The following is a 16,492-nucleotide window of genomic DNA, read 5'->3' on the forward strand; positions in this document are numbered from 1 at the left end:
AGAATATCAGACACAGAGGTGGGCTCTTTTAGGTTGTTGCTATGTTGTTTTTTTTATTACTGTTACTTTTTTACAATATACACTGCCGTTAAAAAATGTTTCAGTGATTTTAAAAATGTTTTAAAGACATCTCTTTTGCTCACCTAGGAGCTGCATTTATTTGATCAAAAATACCGTAAAACAGTATTATTTTAAAATATTGCAATTTAAAAACTCTTTCATTTGAATTCATTTTAAATGTAATGTAAATGATTCGTCACATGATCTTTCAGAAATCATACTTTACCATCACTTTTGATCAGTTGCATTCTTGCTGAATAAAAGTATTAATTTCTTTAAATAAATAAATACATACACTTTAGTTTAGGGACCAATTCTCGCTATTAACTAGTTACTTATTAGCATGCCTATTATTATCATATTGACTGTGTATTAGTATTTATAGTTGCACTTTATTTTAAGGTCCAATTCTCGCCATTAACAAACCATTAACTACGACTTTTGCCTCAATAAACTCCTAGTTTGCTGTTTATTAATAGTTAATAAGGTACTTGTTAAGTTTAGGTATTGGGTAGTATTAGGGATGTAGAATATAGTCATTCAGAATATGTGCTTTATAAGTACTAATAAACAGCCCATATGTTAATAATAGGCATGCTAAGCTATAGTTAATGGTGAGAATTGGTCCCTATACTAAAGTGTTATTCAGCATGACCATATTCTACATCCCTATTCCTTCCCAATACCTAAACTTAACAACTACCTATTAATAAGCACCAAATTAGGAGTTTGAGGCAAAAATTGTAGTTAATGCACGTTTACACATTTGTGTAAATTTGTTAGTTTATTTTCTCAAAAATAAATAGCAACAGCTGTTCTGTTTTAGACTTGGTATATGCAACATTTTCTATTTTATCCTGCTTTTATTCAGTCTTTTGCTGAATGTCTGTAGTTCAGGACTGATCAATTTATTCTGATCCTCTCAAACAAGGCCACATTATCATTTAATGAGAACCGATATAAATCTCCAGAATGATTTTTCTGTTGTGCCCCTTTGCTATCTCTTCTCGAAATTTCCAATCGGGCCTAAATGTTCGAAGAATTATTCTGATGTTGGCGATTGCCCGTGTCTCTTTAAAATGCAAGATGATTGCAGTAATAACGATCCATAAAACTGCAGCCGGGAGCCAATTTAACTTAAATGCATCCTCTTTGCTTTATCCGGGAAGATTTCGAATCGTACATTACGGTATTAAAACTAGCTTTGATTAAACGGAGTTGTCATGCGTTATCTCTCCAATCAGCGGGCTGTGTAGACGAAGGCCCCTGCCCTGAACCTGGCTGACCGGATCAGCCTTTAAAAGGAGCATTGGGCCGAAATATAGTTCTAAGTGGTAGGATGAGAAGAGATCAAGCAACAGAGCCACCGGGCTTTCACCCTGCACCGAGAAGCAAGCGAGACGACGGGGGAGGGGGGGGGATTTCTGAGCGTGCCAGGGGGTCTCTAAGAACTCCTCTTAGAGATTAAACAGTAGATGAAAGAGGATACGCATCGCTAGCCGAGAGCAACATGTGTCACAGACAAAAGCAATCAATCATGTTTTTCCCCTCACCTCACATCCCAATAAGATTACATCAATCAATAGACTCTCTTATGAGTGATTGGATTCCGTCCGAGATTGGAGGAGAGAGTTGGAGGGGAGGAGAGAAACGAGCAGCTCAATTTTCCCAATGATTAAAGCGGACCCAAATTGCTTTGATAACATCAAGGACTTTGTGACGGGGTCCAGAAGGGCAGTGTGTGGACCAGATAGAAGTTGGCGCCTGCGTGTTGTGGGAACGAGGATGATGCGTCACCTCGCTGCGCAGAAACTCTTCAGAAACTTCTCTATATGCTGGTGGAGCGGTGCTTTGTTATTAGTAGAGAACAAGTCTTTCTTTCAGAAGTACAATGTAGAGTTTGATCACTTCCCTATTGGAGAAGAATCATGCTGGCTTTCTATTATGAGAGAATATCCACTCAGTGCTTACAAATTAGTGGTTCTCAACTGGCTTTGCTGCAGATTTTATATTGAACGTCAAGTGGCAAACCAACACAGTACCGCTTTTGTTTGTTATATAAAGTAAGCAATAGCTTTTTTATAATCAGACATTGAAATGTATTAACGTTACTATGAACAGCATGGACCTAGCAATTTGTAAAATTATTAACATGAGGTTGGACATGTATTTATTTTTTGTTGTGTTGATCACCAAGGCTACATTTATTTGATCAGAAACGTAGTGAATATTGTAAAATAGTATTACAATTTATAATTTTTTATTTGTTATAGTTTAAAAAGTGATTTATTGATGCGATGGCAAAACTGAATTTTCAGCAGCCATTACTTTAGTGTCAAACGATCTTCAGAAATCATGCTAATATGCTGATTTGCTGCCTTAAGAAACTTTATTATCAACGTTGAAAACAGTTGTGCTGCTAAATATTTTGTGGAAACCAGGACACTTTTTTTTCAGGATTCTTTGATGAATAGGAAGTTCAAAAGAACAATATTTATTTGAAATATATATTTTTTTCATTTAAAGTCTTTACATTCTGTCTTTAAAGACAAACATTCAAGTCTTTATTCTGTCAGTTTGATCAGTTTAATGCATCCTTTCAGAATAAAAGTATTAATAGTGGTGTCCGTGTATATTTTATAGAAATTTCTTTATTTTTAAAAAATGTTATGGGAATTAATTTCCCTCTCTCTTAAGCCTACACATTTTGCTATCTTAGCTGTACATGATTATATGATTAGTTGCATTTTATTATTTTCATTTTTGTATAGTTGTGTGCCTGCTGTTCTTGATACATCAGAAGAAAACTGCAATTGAATTTCAGGTTACGACCCCCCAGTTGAGACCCACTATAAAACAGTTTCCCACTGGAACAAGGTGTCATCACAAAATGTAGCAATTCAGCAAGCATTGAAACCAAAACACAAAAAAGTGATATTATATATAGTATTTAAATAAAGCAGATTTGTTCTCAGTAGTCAGCAGAAAGACATACTATTTAATTTCTTTATTCTGCTGCACTGAAAGAGAAATTAAAAGTATATGTATTCATTTTGAAAGGTTACTTCCTGTTGAACCGCCTATGATGATTGGCCATTGTCAATTTGAATTCCAATTAAGCATAATCATCGGCCCGTCTGTCTGCTTGGGTCTGCATCACTGAGCCGTGTTTTAATTCAAAGATGTTAAACCGTGATACACAACAAATGCTACAAAAGGTTCATTAAGGCAAAGTAATTAAAGAAGTAAATGGCGAATCGGGGCGTGCTCTGCTAATAAAACGCAAGCCTCCCGTGGCTGCTGCAGGTCCTAAACTTTTGCCCCGCAGGAAGCCAGAGGAGTCTCTCACTCTTTCTTTATTTGCCTGAGCGAGGGATTCATATGAAATCAATCGGCAACTGTGCGCAACAATAGCCGCGTGCTCATTAGCGCAGCACACACGCACTTCTGGTCATTTGTCTTCTTTTCACGAGGAAGCCTGGAGGTGATTTAAATTCCCCTTTCCTGTGTAGATATGCCTGCTCAGCCTCTCCATATATGTGTGTGTTTGAGCCCGCCGCTGTGTGTGTTTGTACTCGTAACCTGTCCTCACATCTGCTCAGACAAAAGCATGTGCTCTTGAGGTTGCGTTTGTAATTGTAGTTGTCATCTTGCTTTGTGATTTCATTGTCTGTCTCACGTTTGTTTTTTCACCTTGGTGATATTGCATTAAATTGAACTTTCGGGATAATTGATGCTTGTGTTGCTTTAATGATATTCTTTACAGAATTATTCTGGGTTCAATGCAAGTTAAGCATAATGGGCAGCATTTGTGGCATACAGTGTATTAGGACCAAAATTAATTCCCAGTTGACCCTCCTTTGCTTAAAAAATAAATAAAATCTGTGTTACAAGACATTTACAATAGAAGTGAATGGGATCAATCCAAAATAAATATTCAATAGTGCAGCCACAATATGAAAACAGTACACTTACTAACCAGTTCTGTGTTATATAAACAGAAAAAAATCACTGTTGTAAATATAAATATATATATATATATATATATATATATATATACACACACATACATATACATAGATCAACAGACAAGTGAGAGAAAAATATTTTCTTTGTCATTTATTTATTGAGAAAATTGATCCAGTGTATCTGTGCGTTGCAAAAGTATGTGAATCTCTTGGATTAATTTAAAGGTGAAATTAGAGTCCATCTGTGCAGAGGTGTTTTCAGTCAGTGCGATGACTATCAAATGTCAGTACTTGACCTGTTTTATTCAAAGAACAGGGATCTATCAAAGTCTGATCATGCTTGTGGAAGTGAATCATGACACTTACAAAGGACAAGCCAGAAGACTATTGGAGAAAGGTTTAATGATGGATGAAACCAAAATAGAACTTATTGGTTTAAATGAGAAGGTATTGGCCCGGTTTCACAGACAGGGCTTAGACTAAGCCAGCATTAGGCCATAGTTCAATTAGGACATTTAAGCAATTTTTATAAACATGCTTAGAAAAAACCATTACTGGGGTGCATCTTGAGACACAACAAATGCACTGATATATTTTAAGATCTGTCAGTGCAAGTTTATTTCAGTTGAAACAGCTCAGACTTATATTTTAGTCTAGGACTAGGCTTAAGCCTTGTCTGTGAAACCGGGGGATTATGTTTGGAGAAAAGAACACACTGCATCTTAAAAATCTTATCCCATCTGTGAAACATGGTGGTGGTAGTATCATGGCTTGGGCTTGTTTTGCTGCATCTTGGACAGCCTGCCATCATTGATGGAACAATTCTGAATAATACCAGCAAATTCTAAAGGAAAACGTCAGGATATCTGTTTAAGAACAGAGTCTCAAGAGAACGTGGATCATGCAGCAAGACAACAACCCAAAGACCCTCTTTCTACCAAAGAATGGTTAAAGAAGAACAAAGTTAATGTTTTGGAATGGCTGAGTCAAAGTCCAGACCTTAATCCAATTAAAATGCTGTAGAAGAACCTAAGCAAGCAGTTCATAGGAGGAAACCCACCAACACCACAGAGTTTAAGTGGTTCTGCACTAAGGAATGGGCTAAAACGCCTACATGTTGTTGTGCAGGACTGATCAGCGTTTACAAGAAACTTTACCTTCAGTTACTGCAGCAAAATGGGGTCACACCAGATACTGAAAGCAAAGATTCACATACTTTTGCAACGCACAGATATGTAACACTGGATCATGTTTCTCAATAAATAAATGACAAAGAAAATATTTTTAAATCTGTTGATGTTTATATGTGTGTGTATGTATGTGTATATATATATATATATATACATACATTAGAAATAGAAAAAATATATAGATTTTGTTTAATGATGGATGAGTCAAAATTACTTCTTGTGGCAATCAACATTATGCCACCAATACATATTTTCAACCTAAATATACCTTTAATAGGAAGAAAAATGCTTTACTTGATCTCGATTAGAATATATCATTAGATAAAAATATTAGCAATACTATGTTTAAAACCCAAATGCTTCATACAGTCTCATGCAAGACCAGTTCATGTTAGCCGTCTGGCTCATTGAACAGCTCTTTTATGGACAAAATAATAAAACAGAAGGGCATTTGTTTTCGTTAACTATTCCACTAATGAGTGAAAGGCAGCCATTATTGCAAGGCATAATGGGATATGAGCAAAATTCTGGGAATCGTTCCGTAGCAAGATTTTTTTTTCCCTTTACCCACTCTCTCTCTTCAGAGGAGGATCATGTAATGGAGGCAGCTTCGAGTTGACAGTTTGTCACCGAGGGCAAGCCATTTTCTCATTGCTCTGTCACAATAAATATATGGATTAGAAACAGGAAGAAACCGTGCATGCTGAGGCGCAAGCAGTATGCGCCGTTTAAATGAGCTTGTGAATCAACTGCTACTACAGTCTTATGTTTAATAAAGAGATCAGCTTTGTGTTTGTTGAGGGAAATGAACACGTTTGATATTTTTCTCATGTAACAGAATAAGAAATATATTGTCAGTATGATTCACTTTAATCATACACAACTATACATGCAGCTGTTATTTAACAGAGCAGTTTTGTGTTTTTAGCATTATACTTTTGGTAACACTTTAGTATAGGGAGTAATTCTCACTGTTAACTAGTTGCTTATTAGCATGCCTATTATTAACATATTGGCTGTGTATTAGTATTTATACTATATATATAGTCCACTATATAGACTATATATATATAGTCCACTAATGATTTTAGTCAAGGTTTTTTGCTGACTATTTGAATTAAATAATTTGTAATGTAAATTTAAATAGCTGAATAATGATTAGGTATGTAAATTTGGTTAGCTATATAATAATTTTGCTAATGGTTATGATTAAAAAAAACTGGATTAAGCCCCATAAATTAGATCAAACTTAAATGAAATCACTGAAATTAGGCTACATTTATTTGATCAGAAACCTAGAGAAAATGGTAATATTGTGAAATAATATTGCCATTTGAAATAACTGTTTTCTTTTTTAATATATTTGAAAATGTCATTTATTCCTGTAATTGTAAAGATGAATTTTCAGCATCGTTAATCCAGTCTTCAGTGTCACATGATCCTTCAGATATCATTCTAATATACTAATTTAGTGCTTAAGAAACATTTCTTATTATTATCAATGTTGAAAACAGTTGTGATGCTTAATATTTTTGTGGAAGGTTTTTTTTTTTTTTTTTTTTTTTTAATAACAAAATTTCCTTATTAATTTCCTTATTTTTAAAAAAAAAAATGAACAGTGGTTATATATGTTCAAAATCATGGCTATAGTGACAGTTTTTCTGCTGAACCTATATAAATAATCTTTACACTTCTAAATAGTTAGACTTCTCTGTATCCCTTATTGTGACACAATAAAACAGCTTGAATTGTAGTAAGTGAGTCAAGCCAATAGGTTACGCTTACGTCTTAGGAGGTTCCAGACTGCAGTAGTTTTGATCCAGTGGGAATTTGTGAATGCTTTTGTCTTTGGCTGCCCTATAGCTGCTCTGTCAGGGTTGGCATGGTAACCACAGGTGAGAGTCAGCTCATTCCCTTATGCAAAGGCACCTTGAAGTGCTCCCTTAGGACTTGAGAAGTGTATTTGGTTGCTTGATCAGAAGAAGTGTGAAATGTGCTGTGTGGATATGAGCAGCAGGAGTCATTGTTGGCTTTTTGATCTTCAATCAGACTCTTAATGGCAAGTAAACCTGTTGAACATCAATATGCGCAAGTTTTTGGGGTTTCTGCCATCACATTTCCTTAATAAATGAGGCTAATAAAGCAGAAATCAAGAGTGCGTTTGACCTTTTTGCACTCTCTCAATGATATGCGGTACTAATGACCAGAAAACTACATTAATGTGATCGGGTTAGCCATTATATGCTGTATTATAAGCGTTTGGTGTTGACAGAAGGTGTACATGTGTCTTCGGCATGAGACTCTCTGCTCATTAGCACTGAGACGCATCCCCGTCCAGTCCTTTAATTAGCATTTGTAGTTTGTGATGGGCCTGAGTTTGAAAAGGGCTTCCACGTCACCCAGCTTCGGGTTCGGTGACACCAAGAACAACCCTGCCTCGGCAAAAGTCTCAATGTTCCCGGACAGGAAGGAGAGGAGAGCATGGACTGCAGGGTGAAGGGCATGTGGGTCCTTAGAAGATACACCTTATGAATGTTAAATGAGAGCTAAACTTCATACACTGTATGTTTCTTACAATAGTCTTGTGAATGTAGATTTAGTTCATGTGTTTTGACAGCTGTCATTTTAGCATGTTAATTTATGGCAGTTAATTATTCAAAAAGTAATAAAGATGCGTTTGTGTCCACGGACCTTGAGTATAAAACTATCAAAAAAAAAATGTATTATAGTATATAGTTTATATATACACTGACCAAAATTATAAACGCAACACTTTTGTTTTTGCCCCCATTTTTCATGAGCTGAACTCAAAGATCTAAGACTTTTTCTATGTACACAAAAGGCCTATTTCTCTCAAATATTGTTCACAAATCTGTAGGCGCGTTTCCATTACAGATTTGTGCAAAACTTTGGCGATATTTTATAAATGTCAATAAAAAAGTATTGCGAAATGACTGCATTTCCATTAACAGATGTTATGCGACAAAAACGTTTTTTTCCTCTCGCGGTAAGTCATGGCAACGGAATTTGATGGGACTTTGACGGATTTTGGCTATATTTAATCGAAGGAGGTGTGTGCATGTATCTTTACAAAAGCAGCATGGAGAGCTGCTTCAGAAACATGCGCGACACGCCTCATATAAACACAAGCATAGACTAGAGTGGCTGAGATCAACTCCGGTGGCCGTATCAGAGCCACACTGTGCCACAGATGTGTGCAGTGTGAATTGTCTAAGCATGAATGGCAGGCAAAGCCCCTTATACTTGAGAGCGGCCACGTATTAAGTGTTTCTTGGAGGTTATAGTACATTGAAGAATGATCATATGACAATTTACATGCACCATGTGACCTGTAAATGCGAAAAAAAACGTTTCCATTGCACTTTTGCGAATTACTCCTTTTTCGCATTGCCTGAAAAACCACCTAATGTGAGCGTAAAAACTTTTTTGCGATATATGGGAGTTTTTGCACGCTGCCGTATACGCCGATCCAGAGCTTCCCAAACATGCTCAATGGGTGACATGTCCGGTGAGTATGCTGGCCATGCAAGAACTGGGATGTTTTCAGCTTCCAGGAATTGTGTACAGATCCTTGCAACATGGGGCCGTGCATTATCATGCTGCAACTTGAGGTGATGGTCGTGGATGAATGGCACAACAATGGGCCTCAGGATCTCATCACAGTATCTATGTATCATCAATAAAATGCACCTGTGTTCGTTGTCCATAACATGCGCCTACCCATACCATAACCCCACCACCACCATGGGGCACTCAATCCACAACGTTGACATCAGCAAAACGCTCACCCACATGACGCCATACACGCTGTCTGCCATCTACCCTGTACAGTGAAAACCGGGATTCATCTGTGAAGAGAACACCTCTCCAAAGTGCCAGACACCATCGAATGTAAGCATTTGCCCACTCAAGTCGGTTACGATGACGAACTGCAGATGAGGCCGGCAAGCATGCAGATGAGCTTCCCTGAGACTGTTTCTGACAGTTTGTGCAGAAATTCTTTGGTTATGCAAACTGATTGTTGCAGCAGCTGTCCGGGTGGCTGGTCTCAGACGATCTTGGAGGTGAAGATGCTGAATGTGGAGGTCCTGGGCTGGTGTGGTTACATGTGGTCTGCGGTTGTGAGGCTGGTTGGATGTACTGCCAAATTCTCTGAAACGCCTTTGGAGACGGCTTATGGTAGAGAAATTCACAGGCAACAGCTCTGGTGGACATTCCTGCAGTCAGCATGCCAATTGCACGCTCCCTCAAAACTTGCAACATCTGTGGCATTGTTCTGTGTGATAAAACTGCGCATTTTAGAGTGGCCTTTTATTGTGGCCAGCCTAAGGCACACCTGTGCAATAATCATGCTGTCTAATCAGCATCTTGATATGCCACACATGTGTGGTGGATGAATTATCTCGGCAAAGGAGAAGTGCTCACTAACACAGATTTAGACAGATTTGTGAACAATATTTGAGAGAAATAGGCCTTTTGTGTACATAGAAAAAGTCTTAGAACTTTAAATTCAGCTCATGAAAAATGGGGGCAAAAACAAAAGTGTTGCTTTTATAATTTTGGTCAGTGTAGTTAATGTTTTCTATAAATACGAATATGTATTTTTAACATTAAGCTGTGTAAATTTACATTGTGAATAATGTATTTGTATTATGAACAAAAAATGAATTAGTCATGAAAAATAGTATATTTATAAATTAACAATGCTGCTTTTATTTGATCAAAAATACAGTAATATTGTGAAAAAAAACTGTAATATTTTGAAATATTATTACAATGTAATATGACTATTTTCATTTGATTCAAATATATTTTAAAATATAATTTATTCCTGTAATTGACTAAGCTGATTTGCTCCAAGAAACATTTCTTATTATCAGTGCTGAAAACAGTTGTGCTGCTTAATATTTTCTGGATTATTTGATGAATATAAAGTTTAAAAGAATAGCATTTATTTTAAATATATATATATTTTTATAATATTATAAAGTAATTTATATATTTATTGTCACTTTTGATTAATTGTGTTGTTGCAGACTAAAAGTGTTAATTTCTTAAAAAAAAAAATGTTAATGTAAAAATGTTACAGACAATTCCCTATCATGAAACTTACAAGTCAGCAAATAATAGATAAATAAATAAACATTACATTTTATCACTTTGTTACCAAATGTTTCTAACATTGGAGCAATTTGAACCTCTTAAGGTTCTCAGATATGTACATGTGATCATTTCTAATTAATTAATCACTGTACCATGTAATGAAGTGTTTTCTGAAACTAATGTGGAATAGTCCTGAATTCTTCTGAGGATGTTGCATTTTGTTTTAACTAACAATATTCAGCACAGCCCTTTGAATGACTGCAGAATAGCATAATAATCGAAACAAGATGGAGGTCTTTTACGGTTTATGTAAAATCGGATAGCAGGAGACGGTGGTTGAGCAGACCTATAAGTAAGGACAGAATCTCAGTGTCTTTCTTGACACCTTGACTCCGGAGTAAAAATCCTATAGAGATTTATCGACAGGAAGAGCTGAAACTCATTTCAGCAGGACCAATCGAGTAGCATGTTTTATGATGGCTGTACAAGGCCGTGTGAGAGGTTGTGTGCCAATGTGTTTTGAATCTATTAAGCATCTGTTACCTGACAGCAAATGGCTCTGTCACCATCTATCATACCTGCCTGTTTAGGGCCATACTGGCCTCTTGGCAGGGTATAAGCAGATTGCATGCGTGTGAGTGCGGAATGGCACCGCAGAGGCATTTTAATGTATTCTCGCTGCTAATATGCTTCCTGTTTTCCTCATAGGTGTGATGAGTGTCGGCTCTGTTACCACTTCGGCTGTCTGGACCCTCCCCTGAAGAAGTCGCCCAAACAAACAGGCTATGGATGGATCTGTCAGGAATGTGACACCTCTTCATCAAAGGTGAGAGTCAACAAGAATCCCTCTCTACCCGCTTGAGTCGTATCCTTACATTCTCCCAGGATTCCAGCTGTATTATGGCACATGGATGGTGCTAAAAATGTTTGAGTTTCACATCAATCGCCAAAATCTAGTCAGTTGCCTACCTAGACATCATTTTGAGTTCCAAAATGTAAAATTATGGTCCTTTCTAGGGTACTTGATTTTCACCTATGTCTTGGGGAGCATCACAAATCTTGTTGTAATAAAATCCCAGAATGACTTGCTGCAAGAAAGAAAATCTATCCATGATGAGACTCAAATTGAAGAGAAATATTGACTATATTAAATATTGGACAATATCAACACATTTTTATTCTAATTAAAGTGGACTCTTTCCATGCCCAAGCTTGTTTGCTAATAAAATCATGATAGATAGATAGATAGATAGATAGATAGATAGATAGATAGATAGATAGATAGATAGATAGATAGATTTACTGTTATTACTATAGTAATTACATGTAAAAAAAAATAACACATTAAAATGAAGTTCTCTCTGTAGCATTCCCAGAAAGAAATAAAAAAAACAAATATTTACTACATATCCTAAAAGTACTCGAACCAGGCTTATCTGTTCCTTGACTTTGTTAATTACAGATAAAAGCTAAGCGGATGTTGTTTGAAGACGCAAAAGAGAGTGATAGCAGCAGTGGTGAAAGTCAGCTACTGTTTTAAATCCTTAAAACCTTCCTCCTCTAAAAACCCTAAAATCATTGCACACACGTCAATGGCTCCTCCTGTTCCTTTCCTAAAAGCCATGTTTAGCCGTGCTGTTGAGTTAGACCTTACCCAGCGTTGATTTGTTAATATTATTTTTGGAAATTGGCGAGTACATTCACGTTTCCCCAAACATTTAATTTCTATTTCTCATTGAATTACGGTGCAATCAAAGGCAGTATGTGTCTTCTTGGAAACCTAATTAAGTTAATAAATGCATCTGCTTTTCAATTTATCTTTAAATGGACAGTCCTGCTAGCCAGACTCCAGCGGCATGGAAAATGGGGGTTAATTGATGTTTGCTGAAGAGAAAGTAAAAGATGAAAAAATGATGGTGGTCTGACTGCATGGCGGAATGAGTAACATGGAATTATTTCTCAGGATTCAAATTAAAAGGTTGAAGCAGAGAGCATGATGATAGAATGAGAAATGTAGAAACAGCCGAATACTCTATACTGTATATGTACATGAATCTTAGCCTGGAGATGCTAAGAAGAATGGTAGTGGTTATGATAATAACATCATCTAACCATCTTGGTTGTGATTTAATGATTGAACCCCTCAGAGTTATTAATACATACTCAAATTCTACCAACACTATTAATTTTATAGCTCAATTGAATACTATATAACAACAATTGTCATATTTGTTTGTATTTTCACTTATTGAATATTTTTTCCTCTAGGTTTTTGTTATAATTAAAATATCTAAAATATTTATAAAGAGATTATTGTTCAATGTGCTAGTGTTGTCTCTGTACATGCTATCATGATAATACCATTTCCAAAAACATGGTATTGCCATGATGAATGTACAAAAGAATGGCGGTACTACGATAACATGTACAAACATGGTATTACCATAGTAAATGTGCAAAAAAGCATATAGTACTTGGAAATTTCAGTATGAGTTTTTTAAAGTTTGTTCACATATATTTGTTCAGAATTTGAGGATAAAATGAGATAAAAGAGCTCCCAGTCTGCTCACAGGAGCCCTTTGTTTCAAATACATGTAACAGTGCCTAATGTCTCGCTCATAAAATCGACTGATAAAGAATTATGTTCTGGCAGCAGACTCCCTTTGTGTGTGCTGTGTATCTCTTGTAAATAGTCCTATTATAAGTCTAAGGCGTTAAAGAAAAGCTGCAGATCGGTAACCTGCTGCTACAGAATGAGAGCTGTGCAGTTCAGAACAAAAGCGATGGAAGGAAGGCGAGTGGCGACAGAGAAAAGAGCTTTAGACAGTGGGAGGTGCACCAGGGCCACGGGGATTAAACAAGTCTTTGCCTTTAGAATGTGTTCAGTGACAGCCTGCCGTGAGACCAGCCGCTCCCCAGGGACTCGCAGAGACCAGACACAATCCTGTTTAATCACAGACACACACACACTCAGGACACACACCTCTCTCTCTCTCTCTCTCTGACACACACATGCTGTGCGTGGTTTTAGTGGGACCTGCTGTCTTTTCTCACCCTCACTACCTGGTTTCTGTCGTCCTCTTTGGATTTTTCTTGCTCTTCCTAATGCCATCGTTTTATATCCTTTCTTCAGCTAAATGGTTAAGGAACGATGACAGAACAAGAAACAGGAAAAGCTCTCCATCCTTTTTTTCTTTGCTCCAGCAGCAGTTGACTGCAAAGCTACGTTTACACTGAGAATGCCTAATTCAGATTTTCCGAATTACAACCTTTTAAATGTGATTTTTATATAATTATTATAATGATATATAATTATTCATATATGTGATACAATTTAGAATGCATTGCTATTTTTTTATTGTCAATTACCGATACATACATGTAATTGATCACACTTTATTTTAAGGTCCAATTCTTGCTATTAACAAACCATAAACTACAAGTTTAGCCTCTATAAACTACTAATTTGCTGCTTATTAATAGTTAGTAAGGTAGTTGTGAAATTTAGGTATTAGGCAGGATTAGGGATATAGAATATGGTCATGCAGAATATGTGCTTTATTGTGTTAACACAAATTCTGATTTGAATCAAAATTTTGCATTTAAGATTTTTGTTGTTCACATGTACTTTTAGCATCTGGTGCATTTATTCCCATTTTTATCTTTAATATTTCATTATGTGTGTTCCCATGTATATCCCATGACCTTGGCGTTGTTTGTGCAATACTCTACCTGACAGAACTAGAGAGAAAACAACTGATTTGTATTAGATTTGTGTAATATTGAACTGTCGTGTAAAGGTACAGTAGTCTAATTTACTTTTTTGTGAGATTTTATTATGAATCAATTCATTGTGAATATTTTTTAGAGTTGAAGTATACATTCAAATAAAGATCTTTTAAAGACATTTTAAAATCATTAACATATTTGGTAGAACAATCATCGTACTGTAAATGTAGACACATCTGACCCTTGCAACAGAAAGTCAGGGTAAAGGTATAGAAGTCTTTTGGCTGTGGCTGCCATTTGAAACACAATTGATTCCATTATGAGAATCAAAGAGCACTCCAGAGATGAGCACTTCATTCAAGTACTTTAAGTTCTGTAATCTGCCATGCTGTGAACCTCTTTACCTCTGAATGTTTTTTTTTTTTTTTTTTTAAATGCCATCTTAAAATATAGTCAGCTTCATCTGTAATTCTCCTCCTCGGCAAGATTGTGGGGGTTGACAGTAAAGGGGGAACGGTGCTTTGGTTTTGCCGCAGTAAAATGAAGAAGTAGCGGTTCAGAAGTGTGGAACTGAAGAGGCGATTTGTTATCCCTTCCAGCCTTGACTTCTAGATGTGAGCGGGGAGCATTAGTGAGAGAGAGAGAGAGAGACAGAGTCGAGAGGGTCGCACCTCGTGGAGCCATCTTCTTTTTCAGCCTCTCGATCAAAACACAGGGCCCGTTGACAGGCCCACTCCCACTGTAGACCCTAAACCTTTATACATAGGGCCCAATCCATGGGTGTCGAGACTGTGTGGTTATCTGTCTCTCAGTGTGTTTCTCTCACTCATTGCCTTTTTAAAGGTCACCATAAATGGGTTTTTGCCTCTAAGGTCTTGATTAATAAAAAATGTTGTTTAAGTTGTTTCTTGGCGGATGATTTGTCGCGTTGAGACGTTTGTGTTATTAAATCACTTAATTGCATTTGCCTTTTCCTCCCTCGCAAAAACCGATTGTGAGAAAAAGCTTATTTTCATTAGTTTACGAGCACGCAGGCGAACAGGGCCGACGCTGGTATCAGTTCATACGTGGCCTGGCAATAAAGGCTTTATTAGTAAGAGTTGAGTTCATTATGAAGACTGTGTATTTCCCTGCCTGTGCACGTCAGATAACCCCCCGGCCAACGAAGGCCACATCCCTCTGCTGTCACTTCGGAGCCCTGCCGAATTGATTCGGGTAATAAAATGACAGTCCTGCCACAATATACGGATGGCCTTTAGTTGGAGAGCCCGTTAGGTGGTGGAGAGGGGCTTGTTTGAGCTTTATTTACACCCGCGTGTCACCGCGGCTCACCCTCGTGATAAAACGTTTCAACAGATCTGAGGTGTGTTTGAAATTCCACGAGGCGCAGCCAACTCAGGCGGGAATGGAAATGCTTAAAGGACAGCTTTTGTGGATTGTTAATTTAGTCGCTATCTAGACTCGGGGTCAAAAGCCTCGTTACTACAGCAATTACAACACTTATGGAAATGCATTTGTGCGCTAGCAGGCTGATTGGACAACAAGTAGAGTTTGTTTTTGAAGTACGCTACTTCTTGACCCTGAGGTTTAAAATGAACTATTTTAAATTGCTAAGACTTTTCTCTTGTTTATCTGAGACATGTTAAGCAATTTAATGCAATCATTTTTAATATTTAATTTATTTTTGCGTCCATTCCACTTAAAAGTTAAAGTTCATCCATTTTGGTTTGGACTTTTTGAAGAAACTTGATGAGGAAAGTAAATGTTGGAATTAAGTGTGTGCAATATAGGGAGATTTGATGGCTCTGATTTCCAGGTTTTTTTTAGATTTAGAACCATTTCCATATTATTGGCTTACCAATAAATTGTGAGGATGGGTACATAATTTTGCTTTACTAAGTGAGTACAAAAAATCATTAAGAAATTAATCTTGTCAGAGTCATCTTAACGGATGATTAATTGAATCAATTAAAATGGCTTTATTTAGTTCAATTTACATGAATAAATGATGTTTTCTCACAAAGAATGATTGAATTTAACCAAAAGGGGAAAACATAATGTGACTGATTCATGTATTTTATTTTAGTTTGTATTTATTTATTTATTGTAAAATAATTTATTTTGCAGCTTACTACATAGAGAATTTAAAGTAAACCATTAGTGGCCCTTTTTAGAAAAAAATGTGCAAAGATTATACCTGATTATATCAGCTTGTATATTATTTACCACTAAAAGTTTCATAGTAGTACCTTGTTACTAATCTAAGGTGCTAATACACACATTTTTCTAACAGTGTAGGTTTATAGTCTTTAATTGCATTTAGTAAGACTAGTAGTGCTCTGGATCACTTTAAAAAGTTGATTAAGACACATTTATGTACTGCTTGTTTTTAAATAATTATTGTATATTTGTATTGTGTTG

General features: G+C 36.4%; 2 protein-coding genes across 4 annotated transcripts in view; one reads left to right on the forward strand and one right to left on the reverse strand.

Annotated features, from left to right (window-relative positions):
• The window catches only part of phf14 (PHD finger protein 14), a 96,400-nt gene that overhangs the window by 70,442 nt on the left and 9,466 nt on the right, over positions 1 to 16,492 (forward strand). Inside the window, exon 17 of the mRNA XM_079441514.1 lies at positions 11,051 to 11,168. Coding sequence (XP_079297640.1) covers positions 11,051 to 11,168 — 118 coding nt within the window. The remainder of the gene's footprint in view (positions 1 to 11,050; positions 11,169 to 16,492) is intronic.
• Positions 1 to 16,492, reverse strand: part of LOC306885159 (uncharacterized protein) — a 61,757-nt gene that overhangs the window by 26,561 nt on the left and 18,704 nt on the right. The window lies entirely within an intron of this gene.

This window comes from Barbus barbus (assembly GCF_936440315.1).
Source record: "Barbus barbus genome assembly, chromosome: 19".
NCBI lineage: Eukaryota > Metazoa > Chordata > Actinopteri > Cypriniformes > Cyprinidae > Barbus > Barbus barbus.